The sequence below is a fragment of the Pelodiscus sinensis genome, chromosome 6, assembly GCF_052426305.1.
Source record: "Pelodiscus sinensis isolate ZL-2025 chromosome 6, ASM5242630v1, whole genome shotgun sequence".
Lineage (NCBI taxonomy): Eukaryota > Metazoa > Chordata > Testudines > Trionychidae > Pelodiscus > Pelodiscus sinensis.
Window position 1 is genome coordinate 30,261,948 of NC_143057.1, and position 24,199 is coordinate 30,286,146.

The 24,199-nt window shown below is 42.0% G+C and overlaps 1 protein-coding gene across 1 annotated transcript in view; it reads left to right on the top strand.

Annotated features, from left to right (window-relative positions):
• The first annotated feature begins 450 nt into the window (after positions 1 to 450).
• The window catches only part of GLIS3 (GLIS family zinc finger 3), a 299,994-nt gene continuing 276,245 nt past the window's right edge, over positions 451 to 24,199 (top strand). Inside the window, exons 1-2 of the mRNA XM_006115134.5 lie at positions 451 to 1,355; positions 16,200 to 16,670. Coding sequence (XP_006115196.3) covers positions 16,286 to 16,670 — 385 coding nt within the window. The 5' untranslated portion in view covers positions 451 to 1,355; positions 16,200 to 16,285. The remainder of the gene's footprint in view (positions 1,356 to 16,199; positions 16,671 to 24,199) is intronic.

The following is a 24,199-nucleotide window of genomic DNA, read 5'->3' on the forward strand; positions in this document are numbered from 1 at the left end:
TACTGGAATAAAGACCATTTTTTAAAAAAATTAGCTAGCAGACAAAGATCAGACAAATTTAACAGGTGTTAGCAGCGGTATTCATGCTGATGTGTTAGTATGCCTCTTATCCTGACATAGGCAGGTCCTAATACAGACTGTTACAACACCTCTCCCAGGTGTGTTTCATCCACTTCCTAAACTGTGCTTGCCTGATTTGCCTTGCACAGTACCAGCCTCCTGGTTCCATTGGCTAACCCTAGGGTGAATCAAATACTGTGTAATTGTGGGTATGCAGTATAATAGGAAGAGGATTTGATCCAGTACCTTGGTTCCATTGAGAATCTGAACCAGAATCTAATTTTACAGCTGGATTTAGCTTTTTATTGGATTGAACCATAATCCTGGGCAAATACCCCTAAACTCTTTGGGGCAGGGTGGTCTGAAATCCAGCCAGGGTATTAATCTGGCCCTTTCGGTGGGATGTACTGGGCTTTCGATGGTCTCTCTGTGTTTCCAGAATCAGGAAGCGGCACAGGCAGATTCTATGGAAACTGATCCAGCCTTATTCACACCAAATCAAGTACAACTATGAAGAATGCCCAGGAAGGCAGGGAAGTGTCACCAGCCTGTCAGTCGCCTAGTTTCTCTTTCCCAACCTCCCTCTCTGTGTGTGAGTCAGAGTGAGTGCTGAGGGGGAGAGAGACACTCTGCCTTTGAATTAGCCAACTGGCTGACCAGGAGTTACCCGCCCCTTTGCCCCCTCCCTCCCTCGGCTCTGGCACTCGGGAGACTGCTGGCTGGCGGCCCTTAAGCATTCACCCCTCCTCCCCCGCCTCCTTCCCTGCACTGCAGTCCCTCTGTCCACACAGCACTGATACAACCAGCGGAAAGCACGGGCAGCCCAATTCCTGCGCTGGCAGCAGCCTGGACCCCCCCCCCCCTCCTCTCCAAACAAGTCTGGAGAGACAACACTTCCCTCCTCCCAGGAACAATATGACAGCAGTGAGCTAGCAAGGTCGCCAAACAAGTCAACTTCATCTTCCTCAGCCTCACCTACGGGCACTGACTGCGGGACACGGCAGTGAGAGGCGAGCCCTCGAGTTTGGTCAACCCAGATTTCCCAAGAGAAAAGAGAAAGCTCCTCTCCCCAGCCCTCGCTTGGCATGTCTCTTCCCGAGCCCTGATGGAAACTGTTCCTGCTCAAGTGGAGGACAGCCTCTCTCAAGTGTGTTTGAAGGGAACCAGAGTTGCTTTTCTTTCTTCAGCTCTCTCCTTGCAAGTGCTGGCTGTCATTCTTGCCTAGAGGAGAGAGGGGCTCTGCCTGGAGAAGGAATATGCACCTTGGGCTTTGTTGTGGAAAACCTGGTTACCTGGTAAGTGGATGCTGCCATAGGAACTTTGCTTGCAGGCGCACGCACACAGAAGTAAAAGCTGACCTAACCATCAAACCAAGCTAAAGAGCCTCACGTTAGCCAAAACACCACGGCGGCAGCAGCAGCAGCAATCCTGTGGAGTCTAAACTGTTTTGTATACACACTCTCCCCCTCCCCTGCTTCGGGGGAAATGTATTTAAGAGGGGGAAGGTAGAGTGCGCTTTACTTGATCAGCTGAGCGGGGAACAGAGTCCAACTTCCCACAGGGATTCTGAAATGTAGCCCATGGCTGTATGTATAGAACGACAAGGTGTAACAACCAAAGGGGCTGTGCTTTAATCTGACCACGGCTGGGTGTGAGATTTACTTGCAGGAGGGGCGAGGGGTTAATTGACAAGAGGTGAGGCTCGTGCGATCTTACGGACAAGGCAAAAGCTTGGTAGTTTGTCAACGACTGTAGTAACTAGTGTAAAGTTTCGACCTAAGGGGACTTAAGAGAAGAATAGGAAAGGGGTGAATGAATGACGCGAGGAATGCTGTCTCATAAGTACTGTGTCCGTATATGCAGGCAATTCAGTCTTCATTATTTGTTGTTTATTTTAAGTGTAGCCGTGATAGAGCTTCATTGCTTTATATAGAGAGCGGGCGTGTGTAAATGTTGGAGTTGGTGTATGTACACACACCCAGCAATTATATGTAAGACCCTTCAACGCTCTGTTTTTGTCAGCTCTCCAGCAAACACATGCTTTTACATTTTGTGCGTGTCTAGTGTCAGATACCGTTCACATGTCTCACTCCCGCTGTACGGGACTTGATCCTGGTTCTCGGCTCCAGTCCTGTGAATTATCCGGTGTTTTTCTGCGAGCCGCCTTTGGAAACCATGAGTCTGCAGCTCTTTTCTCAGGCTTTCCACGGTGTGTTTGTTTGTTTGTTTGAAATCCTGTGGTGAGGTTACTTCGAAGTTACTCACTGTCTGCTCTTGAGCTGGAGAAAGAGCGATGTCTGGAAAGTTGGAACAGGTATTCTCTGACTCCGGGAGATTTGTCATCCTGCTGATGATTAAGCCGAGACTTAATTCCTCGAGGAGGAAATGAAGGACTTTGCAAAGAAAATGACCGTGGGATGCTGTCCCCTGAGTGTGTGTTGCAGCCAGAAAGTAGAGTAAATCGCTTCGTTGAAAGCCGGGCTGGCTGCAGCGAGGCACATGTCTCCTCTTTCCCCTTAGGCAGCTGACTTTTTTTCTCTCTGCTCTCCTGAACAGCCGTATTCACAGCAGCGCGGAGAGGAGAGGAGGGCTCGCAGCACCTCGGGTCTGCGTAGCCGTGGGCAGCGGCGTGAAATCCACCTGAGCGGTCCAGTCCGTTTCCCCTCCTTTCCGCCAGCCTCAGAGGCAAGTTGAAGGCTGAGCCCTGGTAGCTAGTTCCCGGGCGCAGCAGCCAGCGGTGCTAAGGAGCCGCATCCCTGCTTGGAAAGTCTCGGGAGGGGAGAGCTGAGAATAGTGTCCCGGCACCCAGCCAGGGAAGCTAAGGGAAGAGCCCTTCTCCTCCAGCAGGGGGCAGTGGAATGGGAGAATACACAGGTGAGCTGGGAGCTCCAATGGAGTCCAGCTTGAGGGGTGCTCCCACTCCAGGAGGGAGGAGTGGAAGAGGGTAAGGGTCTCACTGCAGCTAGGTTTGGTGCTGGTGTTTCAGCTGCAAATCACAGGCAAGAGGTGAGGAGCCCCACCCGGCACACCATTGCGCCAATGATTTTAGGAAAGGGGCTGCAGGCGGTCAAAATAAAGGGATGAGTTTCAGTGGGAGCTTTTTTTTCCGAAAGCCCTCCTGAAATAGTGTCAAAATCTTACAAATCTTCTCCCACCTCTCCTTAGTTCTGCCAAGTTTGGTCCCTTCCACCTGCAGATACTTTGTGGTGTCTCTCCAGAGGGTAAAAATCTCCCCCCTGGAAAAACAAAACAACAGCCCTGCATTTTCTGTAGTACAAATGCAGCCACCAGTGTCACTCACACCAAAGACAGACCACACAGCTATTTAATGCTCACTAAAGTGACAACTTAATCTTCAGCCTTTTTGTGTCACTTGATAATTACAATTTAGCAAAGTTTAACAAATAGAAATTTCAGTTCCAGGCTTCCACTGGATTTTTTTCTTTCTTCTTCTCGGAGAAACCAAGATACTTTCTGACCCCGTTGGTATTGTTAACTCTTTAATTCAAAGCTTTGGAAAGAGAAGGTGTTGGAGAGTGTATTTCCACAGCTTGATTTTTTCTTGGCATTTCTCACCTTTCATTAGCCACAGAGGGCGATCTAGAGTAGAGGGACACCAATGGTGCCTATGTTTCTATCACCCTGTCATCTAAGCCTGTTGTGAGTAGGTGTAGATAATATGGTGGCAAACATATATACAGTTGTAGTTGTTCTACTTTCTGCACTAGAGCTCACCTTGTCTAGCTATGGAGGTTGGCAATGGAAGATTGGGGGTTTGGGAGGCTAGTGTAGAGAAGCTAATGGGACTGTGAATGCGGAGTATAGACTTTTCACAAGACTGTGGATTTGCAAGACTGGGTCTGTGGCTGTCGGCCTCTCCCTGATCAGTGATCCACAGTCTCCTTGCTGTAAGTGCGTTTGCTATTAGGTATCAGAGATAGTTCTACTTAAAAGAACCTGACTTGATAAAGTTTTCAATATGTGCTCTAATGTGAAAAGTGCTTTAGAGAATACTCTCTGTGGGCATGTGTACTTTCCTCAGTACTTTGTTTTCAGGCCTAGCCTTAGGGCAAGGTGAGCAAGGAGGATTTTCTTTGGCCCTGCACCTTCAGGGTCCGCGCTGCCTGGCGCCCATCCACCTGGCTGCTTGCTCACTGCTCTGGTTGTGAGCTGCCCAGCCATGTGGTGCAGCCAACCACAACAGCCACCTTGAGACCTCCAAACTCTTCGGCTGGGTCTGTTTGTTTTATTTTCATGTAATGATTGTCATGTTAGATGGAATCTGAAAGTTAGGAAGCTGGACTTTATTCTTAGATACATGAGCCTAAATTTACTTCAGATATAGTCACTGAGTAATTTCAGATTCATACTGGTGAGAATTCTGCTCAAGATGGTTTAAAATAATTTTTATTCAGATTAATACTTACAAGAATTAACAGGGTTTAAAAGTCACCCATAATGGGTAAATTCCAACTATTTAAGAAGGGAAAAATGTGGATTTCAGCCTTTGAGTGACTTACTAACAATACAATTGTGTGATAGCCAAACGATAGCCAAACCTCTAGAACGGGCTTTATCCTGTTCTCCTATTCATTGCACACGTTCTCATATGTTAAGGAAAACCAGATTCTACGTTTGGGCCTACTCTAGGTTAAATCTTGTCCCCATAGCATCATCTGTGATACTGAAACTGCAGGACCTTGTGAGACCCACTTGGACTCTGCAGCTTCTGATGCTTCAGAGGAGGAAAGCAAATACTGGATGCAGCCCTGTTGCACTTACTGGCATCCAATCCCTGTCCTTCTCTGGATGAGTCCAGGATTCCTCCTAAGTGACTCATCAGGCCTTTGAAATGTTGCAGAGTTGGTACCCTTCTCCACATCATCTCCATGGGGGGTAATGTGTATGGGTTTCTGACTGACTGATGGCTATGAAAGACTGAATGGGGCCATATTAGTTGGAGACCTCCTATAGTGACAACTTCAAGCTAACGTGGGCAATCAAGAAGGAAGCAGGGAGAACTGTAGGGCGAAGAACAGTATTATTGTCAGAGGGGGAGCTTTGCGAACCAGTTTGAGTGGCCATCAGGACAGCTCTATCCCCTTCAAACCCTGCACCCAAACATAAGCAAGTGTGTTGATTTTTTTTCAACCACTTGTGCAGAAAAGCTTGTAGGGAGTTTGTGAGTGGTGGTGAGGAGGGTGCTGGAAGGCTGCATTTCTACCAGGGTCGCATTTTATAAAGTAGTTGTGTTATCTGAGGTATATGGTGGTGGTTCTAGTAGTGAGGTGTGTGTCTCTGGATGGAGAAATAGAGAATAGGACTGTTAGATGCTTTCACTTCTAATCTTCTTGCCTTTGTGGCTTTGTGCTAGGTATGTTATGTACAGAGCAATATGTAGAGAACCATCATGTAGTGGTTTTGTATATTAATGTTTTTGTCAAGAAATCTTTGGCTAATAATAAATATTATCCTTGATGAGACACAATGCAAAAATGCATAAAATAAAATTAAAAGTTTGAATATTTCCACAGAAAAGACACTTGGAAAGAATCAGTCTTTTTTCTGCGTATCTTCCAAACAATGAATGAGCTTATCTAGAGCCTTCCATTCTGAGGCTCCTGTGATACAGGATCACTGTTTCATTAACTATAAATGTTCAGTATTTCTGATTATTTAAGTTTGACCCATAAAATGTTATTGACATATTCTCTAAACAAGTCTTGCACTTCTCATTCAAGCAAAACTACAATTCACTTGATTAGGAATTTTTTTTTCTGAATAGGCATTATAGGATCAAATTGTACATTGAGATTTCCAGACACTCAGACTGGTTTAACTACTTCTATTGCAGTCCAGTAGCTTTATCTTCCGACAGGACTACCCTCAATGTATTATACACTATTTATGCATACCATACTAGGGACACAAATATTTGTGAACTCATCTTTTGTTTCCCTTTATGAAGGAATTGATTCAGTTTTTCCAGGCCTGCAGCTTGAATTTAACTCATACTGTGTGGTTTACTGAGAGTAGACTCATGAGTCAGACATGTGGATTTTGAGTAACTGTTGTCATGTTTTTAGTAACAATGATGTCAGTTAAGTAAAATACAGTTTTAAAAAGTGGGCCTAATCATGCTTCTGAAGACGTCAGTGGGAGCAAGAATGGACCCAAGAACGAACTTTACTCATTTTTTAAATGTTATTTTAAAACTATAAACAAAATAAAGTGCTCATGTTTATATCACATATCTGAGGTTATAGTAGGGCAAACTCTGTTCAATAAATGAATATAATCTTAGGATAGTTTTCATTTTATTGGTAATATTTTTATGTTTCTAAATTTTTATATTACATTTATACACTTGTATTTACATGTTTCATATATAATTTTGTTTTCAGTGACTTCTTTGATATAGTATACTTGTATTTTCCATGATTAATACAGTTAGATTTTTTTAAAGGACTATGTTGGGACTGGTTATGAGTCAGATTCAACAGCCGATAATATTTAGCAAAACATTTACACATGCACTTAACTTTCAGCATGTGCTTAAGTCCCATTGACTGGTAGTTAATCACATGTTTTATAGTGCTTTGCTGAGTGGGAATGGTCTTAAGCACACATTACAATATTTGCTTGAATTAGTGCCTGCGTGAGTAATCTGCTTGACTGAAACATCATGGAATGATAAAAACCAGTGGGATATTGTAATACTTGGCTATCTATCTGGAGGGACACACTAAAATGTAGAAGAAGAAGGGTAACAATATAAATACACACACACACAATTCCATAGTGTGTGTGTATAACAGAATTTCATAGAATTTTTCTGATAATATTTCTAAGTGGTAAAGACCATTCAGTAGAATGTATAGGGATACAAAACTGAATCCGCATATACATATTATCCGGGCTATGCAGTCATAGAAATGTAGGGACCTTGAGAAGTCATCAAACACAACCTCCTGTACTGAGGCAGGACCAAGTAATTCTAGACCATCCCTCACAGGTGTTTGTCCTACCTGTTCTTAAGAACCTCCAATGATGGGGATTCCACCGCTTTGCTTAAAACCCTGTTTCAAAAAAAGTTAACCTTTTAAACAGTTTAATTGCAATTGTTTAACTGGCTAACCAGGCCGCAGTTGAGATCCGGCCTGCATGCTGGGCGGGGTTTCCACCAACCCTGCCTTCCACGGGTAGGCGCTTCTCCAGCTGGTTGGGTGGGGTCCCACCATGCTGCAGGCGGGGACCACTCCTGCAGCATAGCTGGTTAACATGATAAGCATGCTGGCAAGGCTAATGCTTACTGGATAACTGGTAGAGATGTAAAAAATCGGTTATAAAGGTAATCATGTAACTGCAAAAAATCTTAGCAGTTACACTGCTGCAGGCTGTGCAGTATAAAGCTTAAATAAGGTTTATACTGCAGAACCTGCAGTGAAGCCTCCCTGGAAGCAGAGCCACTGCTGACCCTGCTCCAGGGGATGAGGCTTTGCTGCCACAGTGAAGTTGCCTACTCAGGAGCCAGGCCAGCAGGGATGCCGGCCCAGCTTCCAGGAAGGCTTCACTGTGGCCTCTGCCACTGGCTCTTTGGGAGCGAAGTGACAGTTCATGTTGGCCCCGCTCCTGCAGAGCTGGCTGCTGGTCAGAGCTTAATTGATAACATTAACCAATAAGCATCGGCTAACATCTTTAGTAACTGGTTAACCTCTTACATCTCTGTTCCAGAGCTTGGCTCTAGGGTGCCAGGTGTCCGGTTTTGAGCTGGACAGTCCAGTATTTGAGCTTTCTGTTTGGGAAACAAACTGAGAAAAATTAAATGTCCGGTATTTTCTGAATAAGACGTAATGTATATTGTGATGTAATGTCAAGTGTGTCTGGTATTTTTGTTGAAACCATTTGGCAACCCTACTTGGCTACCTTTTTAGATAGATATTAGGAAAAGCTTTCTAAATTTAATCTCTCTTGTTGCAGATTAAACCCATTACTTCTTGTCCTGCCTTCAGTGAATATGGAGAACTGCTGATCACTGTCCTCTTTTTAACAGCCCTTACCATATTTGAAGACAGTTATCAGCCCTCCCCCATCTTCTTTTTTCATGAATAAATATGCTCAGGTTTTTTTTATCCTTTCCTCAGAGGCTTCCTGATCAGAAGAGGGATAACAGTTCACAATCATGCTGGAAGGGCATAACAAGTGGGGTTTCTCAGGGGTCTGTTTTGGGACCGGTTCTGTTCAATATCTTCATCAGCGATTTAGATGAAGGCATAGAGAGTATGATTATTAAGTTTGCAGATGACACCAAGCTGGGAGGGATTGCAAGTACTTTGGAGGATAGGGTTATAATTCAAAATGATCTGGACATACTGGAGAAATGGTCTGAGGAAAATGGGATGAAGTTTAATAAGGACAAATGCAAAGTACTCTCCTTAGGAAGGAACAGTCAGTTTCACACATACAGAATGGAAAGTGACTGTCTAGGAAGGAAAAACTTAAAAAATAACAAATAGTCTAGGAGCACCTTAAAGACTAACAAAACATGTACATGGTGGTATGCGCTTTCGTGGGCACAACCCACTTCTTCAGATGAGAGGAGTGTAGAAGTCCAGATCCAAGAATAAATAAGAGGGGGAGGGGGAAAAAGTTAAAAAAAAAAAAAAAAGAGGGGAAGAAAAAAGAGACAGTGAATAGATAAGCTTTAGAGGTATAGCCGAGTTAGTCTGTAACAGGAAAAACTAAAAAAACAAAAAATAGTCTAGTAGCAGCTTAAAGACTAAATAGTTACAAGAGGTTGATAAGAACCATTAGCACCTTCATTGTTTGTTTGTTTGGTTAAGTCATTAACGTGGAAGATAATGTGCGAGCCATCTGATATCGGTTCATATGATTTGCATAAGAATTAAACTTGTAAATGAAGTTAAGTTCCAACCCTTCTATGTGCATTTGGCTTGTGGAATTGGTCTGAAACAAAACGGTGACTTGGAGATCCATTAAAGAATGTCCAGGAAGATTAAAGTGTTCTCCAACAGGATTTTGCCCTTTCGGATATCTGATTTGTGTCCATTAATTCTTTCCTGCAGAGACTGTCTAGTTTGGCCAATATTCATGGTAGAGGGGCATTGCTGACATTTGATGGCATAGATCAGGTTAGTGGATGTGCAGTTAAATGAGCCTCTGATTTGGTGGCTGATATGGTTGGGTCCAGTGATGAAATCACTTGTGTGGGCAGAGTTGGTACCGGGGCTGATTGGTGGGTTCCTGGATAATTATGATGGCGGTATGTTGTGTGCTTACTGGAAATAATTTGTTTGAGGTTAGGGGCATTTTCTGTAAGTGAGAACTGGCCTTTCCCCCCCAAATCCTCTGAGAGTGAGGGGTCGTGTTCCAGGATAGGTTTTAGACTGTTAATAATGTGTTGGAGGGGTTCAAGTTGTGGACTATAGGTGATGACAAGTGGAATTCTGTTGTTTTATCTTTTGGGCCTGTCTTGAAGTAGTTCATGTCTGGGTACTTTTTTTGGCTCTGTCGATCTATTTTTTTCACTTCTCCATGTGTGTATTTCAGTTTTAAGAATGCTCTATATAGCTCTTCTAGGTGTTTGTCTCTGTCTGTGGGATTGAAGCAAATCCAGTTGTATCGTAGGGCTTGGTGTATACAATAGATTGAAAAATGTGTCTGGAATGGAAGCTGGAGGCATGAAGGTAAGTGTAGCGGTCGGTAGGTTTCCGGTATAGGATGGTGGAAATGTGTCCATCATTTAATTGTACTATAGTGTCAAGGAAGTGGATTTCTCGTGTAGACTGATCCAGGCTGAGGTTGATGATGGGTGGAAGTTTTTAAAGTCCCTGTGAACTTCTTCAAGGGTCTCTTTCCCGTGGGTCCATATGATGAAGATGTCATCAGTGTAGTGTAAGTAGAGTAAGGTTGCTAGGGGGCAAGAGCTGACAAAACATTCATGGTCGGCCATAAAGATGTTGGCATATTGTGGTGCCATGCGGGTGCCATGGCTGTACTGCTAACTTGAAGAATTGGAAGTTGTTCTGTGAGGACAAAGTCACAGAGCTCTGTAACTAGGTGTGCAGTGCTATGGTATTCCTAATAGCCTGTACTTCATCTTCATGTGGAATGCTGGTGTAAAGAGCTTCTACATTCATGGTGGCCAGGATGGCATTTTCATATAGATTACTGATGTTTTGTAGTTTCCTCAGGAAGTCGGTGGTGTCATGAAGGAAGCTGGTAGCATAGGGTCTGAGGAGAGAGTCAATATAGCCAGATAATCCTGTAGTAAGTGTGCCAATGTTTAGTTTTTCCTGTTACAGACTAACTCGGCTACACCTCTGAAGCTTATTTACTCATTGTCTCTCTTTTTTTTCCCTCCCTCCTCTTTTTTCTTCTTTATTTCCTTCACCCTTCCCCCCCACCCCCACCTCCCTCCTTCCCTTGTTTATTCTTGGATCTGGACTGCTACAGTCCTGTCACTTGAAGAAGTGGGTTGTGCCCACGAAAGCTCATGATACCATCTACATGTTTTGTTAGTCTTTAAGGGACTACTAGATTATTCGTGGGGTTTTTAAAGTTTTTCCTGTTACATACTAATTTAGCTACCCCTCTGAAGCTTTTGTCTAGGAAGGAGTACGGCAGAAAAGAATCTAGGGGTCATAGTGGACCACAAGCTAAATATGAGTCAACAGTGTGACTGTTGCAAAAAAACAAACAAGATTCTGGGATGCATTGACAGGAGTGTGGTGAGCAAGACATAAGAAGTCATTCTTCTGCTTTACTTTGCACTAATTAGGTCTCAAGTGGAGTATTGTGTCTAGTTCTGGGCACCACATTTCAAGAAAGATTTGGATAAATTGGAGAAGGTCCAGAGAAGAGTAACAAAAATGAAAAAAGATCTAGAAAACATGATCTGTGAGGGAAGACTGAAATAATTGGGCTTGTTTAGTTTAGAAAAAAGAAGACTGAAGGGGACATGATAGCAATTTTCAAGTATCTAAAAGAGTGTTACATGGAGGAAGGAGAAAAATTGTTCTCCTTGGCCTGTGATGCTAGGACAAGAAGCAATGGGCTTAAATTGCAGCAAGGGAGGGTTAGGTTGGACATTAGGAAAAACTTCCTAACTGTCAGGGTGGTTAAACACTGGAATAAATTGCCTATGGAGGTTGTGCAATCTCCATCACTGGAGATATTTAAGAGCAGGTTGAATAGACATCTATCAGGAATGATCTAGATGGTGCTTGGTCCTGCCATGAGGGCAGGGGATTGGACTTGATGATCTGGAGCACTGTGTCCAATTCTGGGCCCCCCACTACAGAAAGGATGTGGATGTTTTGGAGAGGGTCCAGCAGAGGGCAACAAAAATGATTAGGGGGCTGGTGCACAAGGAGAGCTGAGGGATTTGGACTTGTTTAGTCTGCAAAAGAGAAGAGTGAGGGGGGATTTGATAGCAGCCTTTAACTACCTGAAGGGAGGTTCCAAAGAGGATGGAGAGAGGCCGTTCTCAGTAGTGACAGATGGCAGAATGAAGAACAATGATCTCAAGTTGCAGTGGGGGAGGTCTAGGTTGGATATTAAGAAAAACTATTTCATTAGGAGGGTGGTGAAGCACTAGAATAGGTTACCTAGGGAGGTGGTGGAATCTCTATCAATAGAAGTTTTTAAGTCCTGGCTTTACAAATCTCTGACTGGATGAATTAGTTAAGGTTGTTCCTGCTTTGGGCAGGGGGCTGGACTATATGATCTCCTGAGGTCTCTTCCAGCTCTATGATTCTACTGTATGTATAATGATGAGGGCGTGCAAAGAGCAATTAAGGCATAATCTATATGGTTAATGGAACCAGAATAGCAATATCTGTTGTATTTTACATTCTTAATTGTTTCTGTTTGTGTCTGAGTAGACAACTATAAATTGGTCCAATGTCACAATGGGGCAAACAGCGCAAAGTTTAGAGAAGCAATTTCTCAGCTTCATAAATGGTGGCTTCTTGGAACACTGATTTGAGGGCACACATGTGGAGAGGTCCTTCTCCAAGTTAGCCTGAAATGCCGCACAAGATGTAAGATGACTATGTAATAATGACCCCAATAAAAATAATATACCAATGAGGAAGGAAATTAAAAATACCCTACAGTAAAAAGCGCAGATATTAAAATCCTTATTTTTGGCCTGGAGACTACAAAAGTCTATCTGAACAGTCACTGAAGTCATGCACAATTAACCAGAGGGGAAGTAAGATGGTCCGGAGGAAAAAAACAACAAACACACACAACAAAAACAAAAAGCCCACAAGGATAAATTGCTTAGTTAAGGAGATCATTAAAGCCAAACAAAGTATTCTCCAGAAAACAGAAATCGAGCTCTAGTGAAGCTAGCAAAATATAGCATAAGCTATGTCGGGTAAAATGTCAGATAGAAAGAGGGTGAAAAGGATATTTAAAGATCAAATACCCCAAGACATAGAAATAGTCTTAAATTATATCAAAAGCAAGAAATCCATGAGAAAATCAGTGGCTCTGCTTGGCTAGCTGGGAGTAAAGGGGAAATGGGTACTAGCTTGGGACTCAGGAGACCTCTGTTCAATGTCCTGCTTTGCCAAATATTTCCTCTGTAACCTTGGACAAATCAATTAGTCTTTCTGTGCATTAATTCCTCATGTGTCAAATGAGGTAATAGCACTTTCCTATCTCACTGGAGTGTTGTGTGGTTAAATAAATTGGAGATTGAGGGAGTCAGCTATGCTGGTCATGGGGGGCAGGTAAGTACCTGTAACAAAAATATAGGGAAACTAAGGAAGAGATTACAGAGAAGTTAAATGACTTATCTGCATTACCTTCACTACAGAGAATATGGGGGACATCTGCTGCTGCTATAAATTTGCTGCAATTCAAAAAAGGACAAAGAAGCAGACATGGTGAAAAGTAAATTAGATTTTTTTAAAACATTGATTATTTTTAAAAATTTAAGATCGTGTGGTTGGTAGCACAGAAAATTATATTTTATAATATTTATTTTGGTAATGTCCCTTTAATATTGTTGACTAATGCTTATATTTTCTTCCATGCACATAAATGTCAGTCAGTACTAAAAGTTACACATAGATATCAAGAAGAAAATCAACTCAAGTATAATTTAAATTAATGAAATATATTGATATAATGGTTAGCTTGACATTCAGTGAAATATAGTACATTTCTTCTGCAAGTGTGAAAAACAGTAGCAGATGATAAAAGTATGACAAAAACAAATCAGAATTCTGCATCTTATTGTAACATAGAGTATTACAGAAAAATAACAAAGAAAGCTGAGTATTAGTAACACGTGGAATATATTGACCTGGATTTGAGAGAGCTCTAGAGGTGTGTATATATATTGTATAGAAATATTCTTCTGTCAATTAATCTAAATACGCTGTTTCAGAACAAAACTAATAAATCTGTCAGGTATAATCTCCTCTTTATTATGCTTGCACTTTTCTAATGTAGTTAAAAATTATAGACAAGAATGATTTTGGCTAGCTGCTGATTTATGCTGCTGTGTTGTACAGCCTTGCCAACAGCATGACAGATTTTTGTTTATAAGTTCTTTTTCTAAAGAGCCAGTCACCTGTGTTAGGGCAAGGTACATTCTGCTTACTAAAATGAACCTTGGGAATCTAAGAACATTCAGCTCTGTCTGTCCTTGGTTGAATTGCAAAATGTGATTTATGCTGCAGCCATGCAAAAAATAAATGATACTGCTTTTTAACCAATGTGTTTTTCTAATTTACATTCTTGTAGTATAAAAAATTAACAATGAAAAATAAGAGAATAGGATTAGGCCTTTCATTATTGAGTAACAAATTGAAATGTGCATATGAATGTGTGTATATATGTACAGTATGTGTTTAATTTATATTCATTAAATAAATATATATACACATGCATGCACACACATGCTCTTCAAGGTGCTGAACACTATGGTCCTAGTTCACCAAACCAGTTACGTGCGTGCTTAGTTTTTTTTGGCAGATCAGGGCCATAGTGCTTAGACCTAGTAGATCGAAGTTTTTAACTCTAAGCATGTGAATAGAGCAGTCTGGGATGGCTGTCTGGGTACCTGGCACTAAGAGTTACCTTGCTACTTTCACTACTAGCATGAGGGAGTCGTGTTAGTGGTAACTGGATGTTAGCTCCCTGACTTTCAGCCACTCAAGCACTCTTCACTGGGCTGTGCCACCTTTGTCTCTCTCTTTCAGGTTAATGAGGGACCTTGAAGTATTCCCTTGTGATACCTAGCCCCTGACACTGGCTAATCACAGGAATCCCAGATCCTCTGCCCCCAAAAGAGCAATGTGCCCTAGTTTACTAGTATGACTTTAAATCACCACACCTGTATAAGACACAGCATTTATAAGTACTTGTACTAAAATAAAAATAGCTTTATTTAAGAGAGTAGAGATTCAACAGAAACAAGACAAAGTGGTGGAAAGAAATTGTTACAATACAAAACAAAATAATAAAATATGAACTTGGGTCTACACTTACTACCAGTTACCTTTCCTATCTAATAAAGTAGCTTTCTCTCCAAAGTTCAGTCTGTTGCAGAGCCCCTCTCTATTGAAACATTCCCCCCCTTTTTTTAACCTTCAGCTGGTTTTGATTGATTGCAGTGGTCTCTGATGGCTTTCCATTAATAGGCTTGGGATGGAGCAAGGCTAGCAATTAGCCTTGCATTACATCACCAGTTAATCAAAGAGTGGTGACAACTCCGTTGTTTCTGAACGGATTGTCACCAAAATATTATCCTGTAGTGATTAACCTTTATTACAAGACCATAAAGCATACTTTCAATATAGTTACATACCTCTTTAAAGATAGTGAGTCTCCATAAGTTATGAGTTTTCTATAGATACTTCACTTTATGAATAAATAATCTGCAAGATGTGAGTTGTGTGTAATGAATTTGTCCGGTCTGAGATGAGAGTTGTTTGCAAAGAACAAGTGATCCTTTGCCAAGTGGCTTCTTTTTCATGTAGTCCTATGGGTTTCTGTCGTGAACCATCTCATCTGGTCCTGTGCCCATTGGTTTCGGTGGAATTACTCATGTGCTTAAGTGTCTTGCTGGATCAGGGAGAGGGTGCCTAGTCTTTTGCAAAAGAAAGCCCTCTGTGTCAGGATTAATATAAACATGTATGTTACATTTGCGTCTCAGTGTTGTGTGTGCAAATTGCAATCATGCAAAACAGTTAGCTTGGCATCTAGGTGCTCATATAACACACACACCATGTGGGTGTGGAGTACTTTCCCTCTTAGTGGCAACAAGATCACTTACAAAGAGAATAAATGTTTTAGCTCAAGTGGTAGAGACTAATGTATTAAGCTCCAGAGGTCTCAGGTTTGATTCCACTGTATCGGCAGTATGCATCAACAAATGCAGCTTGTGTTCACAGATCTATGCAAGTGAAGAAATACTCTGGGAAAAAATTGAGCTAGCGCAATGCTTTAGAAAATTTGCCCCATCGTTTATTATGACATTAAAATAGTCTGAATGTATAAGATTGACATCTTGATATACCTTTGCAATTATTACAATGATTTTTTATGAACTTAGCATAGTAGGACACACAGCGAAACAGATTTCAAAGGGTTTTTCTCTACAGGATGGGATTCCACTAGGAAAAATACTGTAATTCTGACCTTTAGAATGTCAATGGGCATCTCTTTCATGTTCTATACGTAGCTCAATATTGCCTGGTTGCAGTGTTTTGGTTCTCATCACCTTTTTAATCAATAGACTGAAGAGCTGGCAGAATGGGACAGTGGTGCTCATATTGGTTATAACTTCCACTTAGCAGCTGCTTTTCACTCCAGGTTAACTTCCTTGACTTGCTCAGCATTCATTACCTTTCATGGCTAGTTTGTCTAGTGTGAAGACAGCTGACCTTATTATAAACTTCTGCTTTTGAAGCAGCAGGCTTTCTTATTACTGTTCTGAGTCATCATTCAGCTTTGTCCTCTCTCTTTGATTGCTTGTATATTGCTCATACTTTGCCGCTCACAATCAATATATTTTTATTTAGTTAAATATTGGGTACAGTCCTGTCATCACGTATTATTCACTGTAATGTAAAATATTTTATGTATTTTAACAGGTTTAATCACTATGGATAACTTGGACTGATATCACTGAGACCCGTGGATCTGTATAACACATTTTGATCATTCCAACTACTTGACAATGAATGGCAGGTCATGCAGTATGAGTCACCGGACTTCAGGTACCCCTCATGGTCCCGGGATGATCAATGGACAACAAATTCCACCGATCAGAGTTCATGCAGGAACACCTTGCCCATCTTTAAATAGCAGCACCCCAAGCCCAGCTATTGGAAGCTTGTCCGCCAGTCTCCATTTAAAGATGCCCCTTGGAGGAGGGGTAGCTCCTCAGAGCAACATCACTGATAGTACCATCCACCTCCCTGCTTTAAGTCCCAGGAGACAAGTGGTTACAAATGGGAAGCCTTTATTCCAAATCCCACAGCCTCCAGGGCTGCCAGCACCACAGTTTTTAAAGTCAAAGCAGCAGGAGTTTGGGAACAATTTCTCCCCAAGCACAATTAAAGGTAGGAGCCATTTTCTAATGCTACTAGTACTGTTTTTCTGCTTATGATCCTTCCTTTGCTGCTATCGCATACTTAATCCTATTGGCTTATAGGAATTAAGGTCCATATTCTGTTGTTTTATCACAGTTATTCCCGATGAAAGAGATTAGAAATGGTTAGTGAGCATGTAATCAACATATTCTGACTTTGCTTTGCTATTGCAATGTCTTAAACCAGGGGTGTCCAAACTTTTTTCAAAGAGGGCCAGATTTGAAGAAGTGAACATGCGTGAGGGCCGACCATTTTGCCTGACATTCTTTGAACCATTAAAATTAAATGCAAATTAACTATTTTATGCAAAGTTTATTGCAAACGGCATACTTTTCATTTCGTCACATGGATGACAAATCTAAACAGGTGTTAAATCACTCTGCCTTTCATATCTGAAGGCCAGATGAAAAAAAAAATCCAGCAAGCTGAAATATATGTCAGGAACACTGTAAAGTACATTACATATTATCAACTTTTAAGTTAAAAAAATATGAACAGGAACATAACACCAAGTATACATGTTGTGTCCAAATATATTTATAACTGATTTAGACCAACTGACATTAACTGAGATTTTACAATGTATTCATCTCAATTGAAAAAAAAAAAACTTGCCTAAACTAATGTGAAGGGTGAAACTGAGATCTGGACTGCAGCACAGGAGAGCGCAGGGCACGCTGGCCTCACGGCGGCACGGCGAACCCGCAGCCAAGCAGGGGAGCGGGGCTGCGGATGTGCCCTACACGGCAGGCTATAGGACCGCAGCGGCCGCCATGGACGGCGGCGGCGCTGCTGGAAGCGGCGCGCTGCGCACACCAGTTCAGAGGAGCGCCGGGGAGCCAGGAGAGGGGGAGGAAGCGGGGGCTGTCCCCGCACTCTCAACCCCAAAGCAGAGGGCCCGCGGGGTCGGAGAGCGCAGGGCACGCTGGCCTCACGGCGGCCCGGGGGCAGGCGAACCCGCAGCCAAGCGGGGGAGCGGGGCTGCGGACGTGCCCTACAGGGCAGGGTCTAGGACCGCGGCGGTGGCGCGGCCCAAAGCGGCGCGCTGCGCGCGCCAGTTAAAAGGAGCACCAGGGAGCCGGGAGAAGCGGGGGCCGTATTAAATCCGACCGCGGGCCGCAATTGGCCCGCGGGCCGGACTTTGGACATGCCTGTCTTAAACCAACAAGTCCAAGTGGTAATTTTATTTGCTTTTTTAGTAAACTTGTGCAAGTATTATAGAGAAAATTCTGTAGTGGATGGTAATGAATGACTAAGAACTTCTCATGGCTGCAACAATGTTGTTTAGGTTTTTGAACTGTGTGTGCTGCACAGTGTGTAAAGCTCTTTAGATAATATGAAGGGCTATTCCCCGTCAAACACCTTTCAACCATAACTTGCTGGTTGATTTTTGGAAAAAATTGTATGTGTCATCCCTAACTAATGACGAGCGAACCGTACAGGGTGTGGAGCTCAGTTCTATTTGGATAGACATTTGTGGCTTCAGAGGCTTATCTGAATGTACCTGAAACAGTGGAGTCTGAAAACAAAAAAGGATGGAACTGGGGGATTTGATTCATGTTTGAAATACTGAGAACTATTTCAAGTATTTTGGCACCTCCCCTTCCAGTCTTGGAAGTGCAGGGAATTCCAGATTGAAGGAAGTAGGCAGTTAACATTTTTCAAACATCAGAAAAAGTTTTTGCTTTGAGTGAAAGTTTGAGGTAAAGTGGGGAATATCCTATGTATTTCAAGTGGTTTGCTTCAGCTGCCTCTTGCTTTTCACAACTTTAAGTATGTGGCTGAAGTATTTGACGTGTTTGACTATAATGAATATACTATAGCTACACCTGCTCATAACAGGCATATTGGACATATTCAATTTTTTAGGAAAACTTTCCCTGCTCTTTTTATTATAAGCAATAAAGTAGGTTGAAAATTCAGGATTTTTTCTTTGGCATCTAAGGAAAAACAGAATTTTTAAGGTTACCTGGGTGTGTGAACTGCGTTTGGTAAAGTTATATATAATAGGTATTGGTGCTGAAATCAAGAAAAGAAAACAGTAATAATTTACATTAAAAGATGTTGCTCAAGGTACTATTAGTTTTATAAAAGGCACATTTCTATTTTGTAATTATGTTGCAAAAGTTCAAAAGGAACATAAGTACAATTTCGAAAAACCTTCTGTCCTAGTAAGAGTAATCTTTTGTAATCCATTTGTGTATTGTGAGAATCCAAACCATATTGTTTTTTCTTATTCTCTGGATAAGAAAGGCGAGTCTGAGCAGGCACTATTGTATGTCTCTTACTTTAGAGCTCAGTATTATCTTACTTCATTTGTGGCACTGATTGCATAATAAAATTAAAAGTACAGTGTTAAGGCATCTAATAAAGAAAATATTGGGCATTGTGGGATTTTTCAGGACATAAAATATTACAAAATAGACATAATTTATTGTTAGATATGTGTGTATTCAACAGCAATTTGTGAACTATCATTTTCACTTTAAAAATCTACCCTGGCTCTGCAAAAAAATACCGTATTTTCCGGCGTATAAGATGACTTTTTACACTTAAAAACATCCCCCAAAAATCGGGGGTCGTCTTATATGCCGGGTATAGAACGTACCTGTGCTGATACTGGTCCCCAACACAGTGCTCGGGGCTGGCCCCGGGCACATGGCGCACGGTGAGCGCCGGCCCCGGGCGCGCGGCGCTTGGCGGGGGAACGCCGGCCCCGGGCGCACAAGTGTCCCCGCCTCCTGGCGCCCGGCGGGCGAATGGCCACGCCCCCTGGCGCCCAGCGGGGGGACGGCCACGTTATGTAAGTGGGTGGTAGAAAAGACCCCATCATGGCTCCAACAAGAAGAAGGAAATTTGAAGCCAGTTTCAAGCTGAAAGTTGTAAACTTTGCCAAGGAACATAATAACTGTGCTGCTGCAAGTCAATATGGAGTAACAGAAAAGATGGTCCGAGACTGGAAAGCAAATGAAGATGCATTAAAGAGTATGCCAAGTAGTAAGTGTGCATTAAGAAGAGGCACCCCACATTGGTTAGAACTTGAAAAGCACGTAGAAGACATGGTGCGTGAGCATCGTCAAAATGGTTATGTAGTGACACGAAACAAAATATGTATGTTTGCACTTCAGTGGGCCAAATCTAACCCAGATCACAGCAAAGTATTTAAGGCCACTGTATCCTGGTGTACTAGGTTCTTGGAAAGGCATAATCTAGTACTGAGGCAAAAGACCAAAATTGCACAAAAATTACCTGCAGATCTCGACGGAAAAGTAAGTCTTTTCCATCGATATGTAATACAACAGCGCAAGAAACATGGCTATGTGTTAAGTCAGATCGGAAATATGGATGAAACTCCTATGAATTTTGATATGGTTGGAAATAAAACTGTTAATCCAAAAGGTGCAAAAACAGTGTTAATTAAAACAACAGGACATGAGAAGTCCAGTTTTACAGTGGTACTAGCATGTACAGCTGATGGCGCCAAACTAAGACCAATGATTATTTTTAAAAGAAAAACAATGCCGAAAATCAAGTTCCCTGTTGGAGTTTTTGTACATGTGAATGAAAAAGGCTGGATGGATGAAGAAGGGGTAAAGCTATGGCTTGATAATGTATGGAGTAGGCGACCAGGTGGACTTCGTCAAGAACGTAGCCTACTGGTGTGGGATATGTTCAGGGCTCATTTAACTACCAGCACAAAGAAAAGGCTGGCAAGAATAAACACAGATGTGGCAGTTATTCCTGCAGGATTGACATCATTGGTACAGCCACTGGATGTGTGCCTAAACAAGTCATTTAAAGATCGCATTCGAGAATAGTGGAATGAGTGGATGGTTAGCAGCGAAAAGTCATTCACAGAAGGAAGAAACATGCGTGCGCCACAACTGGATGTTTTGTGTAACTTTGTCATAAAAGCCTGGAATGATATTGATGCAGAAACAGTAATCAAGTCTTTCAAGAAGTGTGGCATATCAAATTCTTTGGATGGTATGGAGGACGACTTCTTGTGGCAAGATGAAGGGGAAGCCGAAGCTGAAGCCACACCATCTGATTCGGAATTAGATCCATATGATGACTGTCTTACAAATGTACCACAAGATGTCATTGATGAACTTATGATGTCAGAGGATGAACATGATGAGGATTTTGAAGGATTTTAAGTACCGGTAAGTCAAAACCATTTTAATTAAAATTATTTAAATCAAATCTGATGTTATTAAATGGTATTGCCTTGGAAGGGGGGGTAGTCTTATACGGTGTTTTAACTGGAAAATTAGGGGGTCGTCTTATACGCCCAGTCGTCTTATACGCCGGAAAATACGGTATTCACTAGTAACAGCATCAGCAAATCTCAAAGTGTCATTTAAGAGGCAGCAGGCAGGAGTGGGCTGAGAGAAAATGCATTAGAGCAGGAGGGAAGAAAAGTGGACCTGGCCTGCCTAAAAGACCCTTTGAAATATCAAGAGGGGATAAAAAGGTCTTATCATTCATTTAAATTATAATTACAAAAAATCCAGGATGTATTGTTTAAAGGGAGTTCTCTCAGAAAAGTAAATTTTAAAAATGTACCATTTTCAAATAATCAAGTTTACATCATCCCTTTAAAATGTAGTTATGCTCAGAAAAATGGCTTGGTATAAAATGGCATGTTATTCTGTGACATCTGCTTGGTATATCTTTTTATGTTGATTGCTCTTTACTTTTTGGGCAAAAATAAATACTTTCTATATTTTTATTTCCCATTATCTCTATATTATGAGAAAATCACCTGGATTCTGTTCTGGGCTGTATATCAGCTGTAGAATTGTTAACTAAGTTACAATTGCAGACTCTTTATGAATAGTAATGATGAAAGAACCAAAAATAATTAATCATGACTTTCATATACCGTGGTGAGATTGTAACATTGGAACCTAGAAAAGAACCTTTTTATTTGGAAACTTCATAAAGTTTATCTTGAAATCATTGTACAACCGTAATCATGAAATCCATTTTTAGAGTTATTTCCCAGTATACAATTATAATGTAAGATTAGCCAATAATTGGCAGCAGAATGTGACGCTCTCTGTGTGAGGAGGAATTACCTCAACAGCTAACCATAAGATAGTAGGATTTTAAAGGATTTAGGCATGAGGAGGCTATTTTTAAGTTTCCATTCTGACTGTTATGCTGTGTGTTAATTTCACATCCTGCTTGTAAAATTCGGTATCAGAAATTTAATTAATGCCCTTAACTTATTCTGTAAATTGGTTTGGAGCAGGAGCTTAATTTATTCTCTTGGTAAAGTATCATATTTGCCTATGGCACTATTTCTGGATGTTCTCAATGTTATTGCAAAAATTATTCTCCTGGCCCCCTGTTCCCATCTGCAACAAGCACGGACTACTTGTCAGCACTTTTCAGGCTCCTAGCCCCATCCCACCTATAGTCTCTTAGGCTTTGTCTACGCTTACTGGGAGATTGACACTATGGAGATTGCTCTCCCAGGGGTTGATTTAGCAGGTCTAGTCAGGTCATGCTAAATCAACCACTGATTTCACTTTCATTGACTCTGGCACTCCACCGGGTTGTGAGAAGAACGGGAAGTCAACAGGAGAGTTTCTTCTGTCAACCCCCCCGCAGTGGGGATGCCATTGTAAGTTGAATGAAGGTATGTTGACTCTAGCTATTTAACCTTAGTTTGACTTTGCCCCCTAGTGTAGAACAGGCTTTATGCAGTATTGAGCTATTAACTCTCATCTTCATTCCACAAATGATGCCAGTCTTGACTGCCCGTTTTTATAATATTCTTACAAACATCTTCATTCTTTTACCCAGGCCTCCCCTATTGTTTGGGATGAGCTCATTGTAAAGACAGAAAAAGATACTTCATCCTCCACCTTCAAGATCCCTCCTTAAAACCATGCTTTTCAGTGCTCCAAAAATCAGCACACTGCTTAGGCAGCTGGTTTGCTGTGACCACTGTTGTCGTGCTGACCTTTGTCTGCTCATTTTTTTGTTGTGCTCCCTTCTCATCTGTTTCATTTATCCACATTTTTTCTGTAGTCCTACACTTAACCTATGTCTACACTGGGAAGGTTTGCTGACAGAAGTGCAGTCGATGTGCAAAAGTTGCCAAAAGTGAAAACTGGTCACGCAGTTTTTTCTGCTTTCCATTGTCAATGTCACCAGAGCAAAGCAATGTGGGAAAACATTCCACAGTACAGTGTTGTGGGAAGGCAGAACGGATTCCTGAACTTCTTGGTATTCCTTTGTAGCTTTGTGAGCTCTCTGTTCTGAGGGATGTCAAAAGAACACAGCTATCTCTCCAGCCTTCCCCCTGCAGCAGCAGTAATCTGCCTGCTGCTATGTTCTTAGCAGGGCAGAGCAGGAGCAGTCCAGTTATTTGTTCTTTGTTCCACAAATGGACCCTCTAACTCAGCTTTGAAAGGGGAAGGGTACATGCCTGCAAGGTAGCAGAGATCACAAAACACTGACACAGCCATCAGGGCAGGCATTGGGGGATACTGGAAGCCAGGTCTCTTGTCAAAAAAACCTATCAAAGTCTGCACTGGCTTTTTGTCAACAATAAAGGGAGGGAAAAAGACACAAGTCTCAGATATGGAAATTTTTGTCACCAAAACTGTGTGTTTTTTCCCAACAAAAGTTGCATTGCAGTGTAAATGCTCTCTCTGTTTGTCAGCAAAACGTGCCAGTGTAGACAAGGTCTTAGATTGCAAACTCTTCAGGGTAGGAACTGTCTCTTTGTTATATATTTTATGACAGTAGCACCTAAAGATGCATATTAGGGTCTAATCTTTGGATGAGCCTATAATGTTTTTATCATATTGATTTTAGACTAGGAAGAACTGTACACATACGATCAGTGTACACTTATCACCAGTCCAATTCAAAGCATAGAATCATAGGGCTGGAAGAGACCTCAGGAGGTCATCGAGTCCAGCCTCCTGCCCAAAGCAGGACCAATCCCATCTAAATCAACCCATCCAGGGCTTTGTTAAGCCGAGACTTTAAAACCTCTAGGGATGGAGTTTCCACCACCTCCCTAGGTAACCCATTCCAGTACTTCACCACTCTCCTAGTGAAATAGTTTTTCCTAATATCCAACCTAGACCTCCCCCCGTGGATCTGAGACCATTGCTCCTTGTTCTGCCATCCGTCACTACTGAGAACAGCCTCTCTCCATTCTCTTTTTAACCTCCCTTCAGGAAGTTGAAAGCTGCTATCAAATCCCCCCTCATTCTTCTCTTCTGAAGACTAAATAAGCCCAAATCCCTCATGCTCTCCTCATAGGTCATGCACTCCAGCCCCTTCATCATTTTGTTTGCTTTCTGTTGGACCCTCTCCAATGTGTCCACATCCTTTCTATAGTGGGGGGCCCAAAACTGAATGCAATACTCCAGATGTGGCCTCACTAGAGCCGAATAAAGGAGAATAATCACTTCTCTAGACTTGCTGGCAATGCTCCTCCTAATGCAACTTAATATTCCATTCGCCTT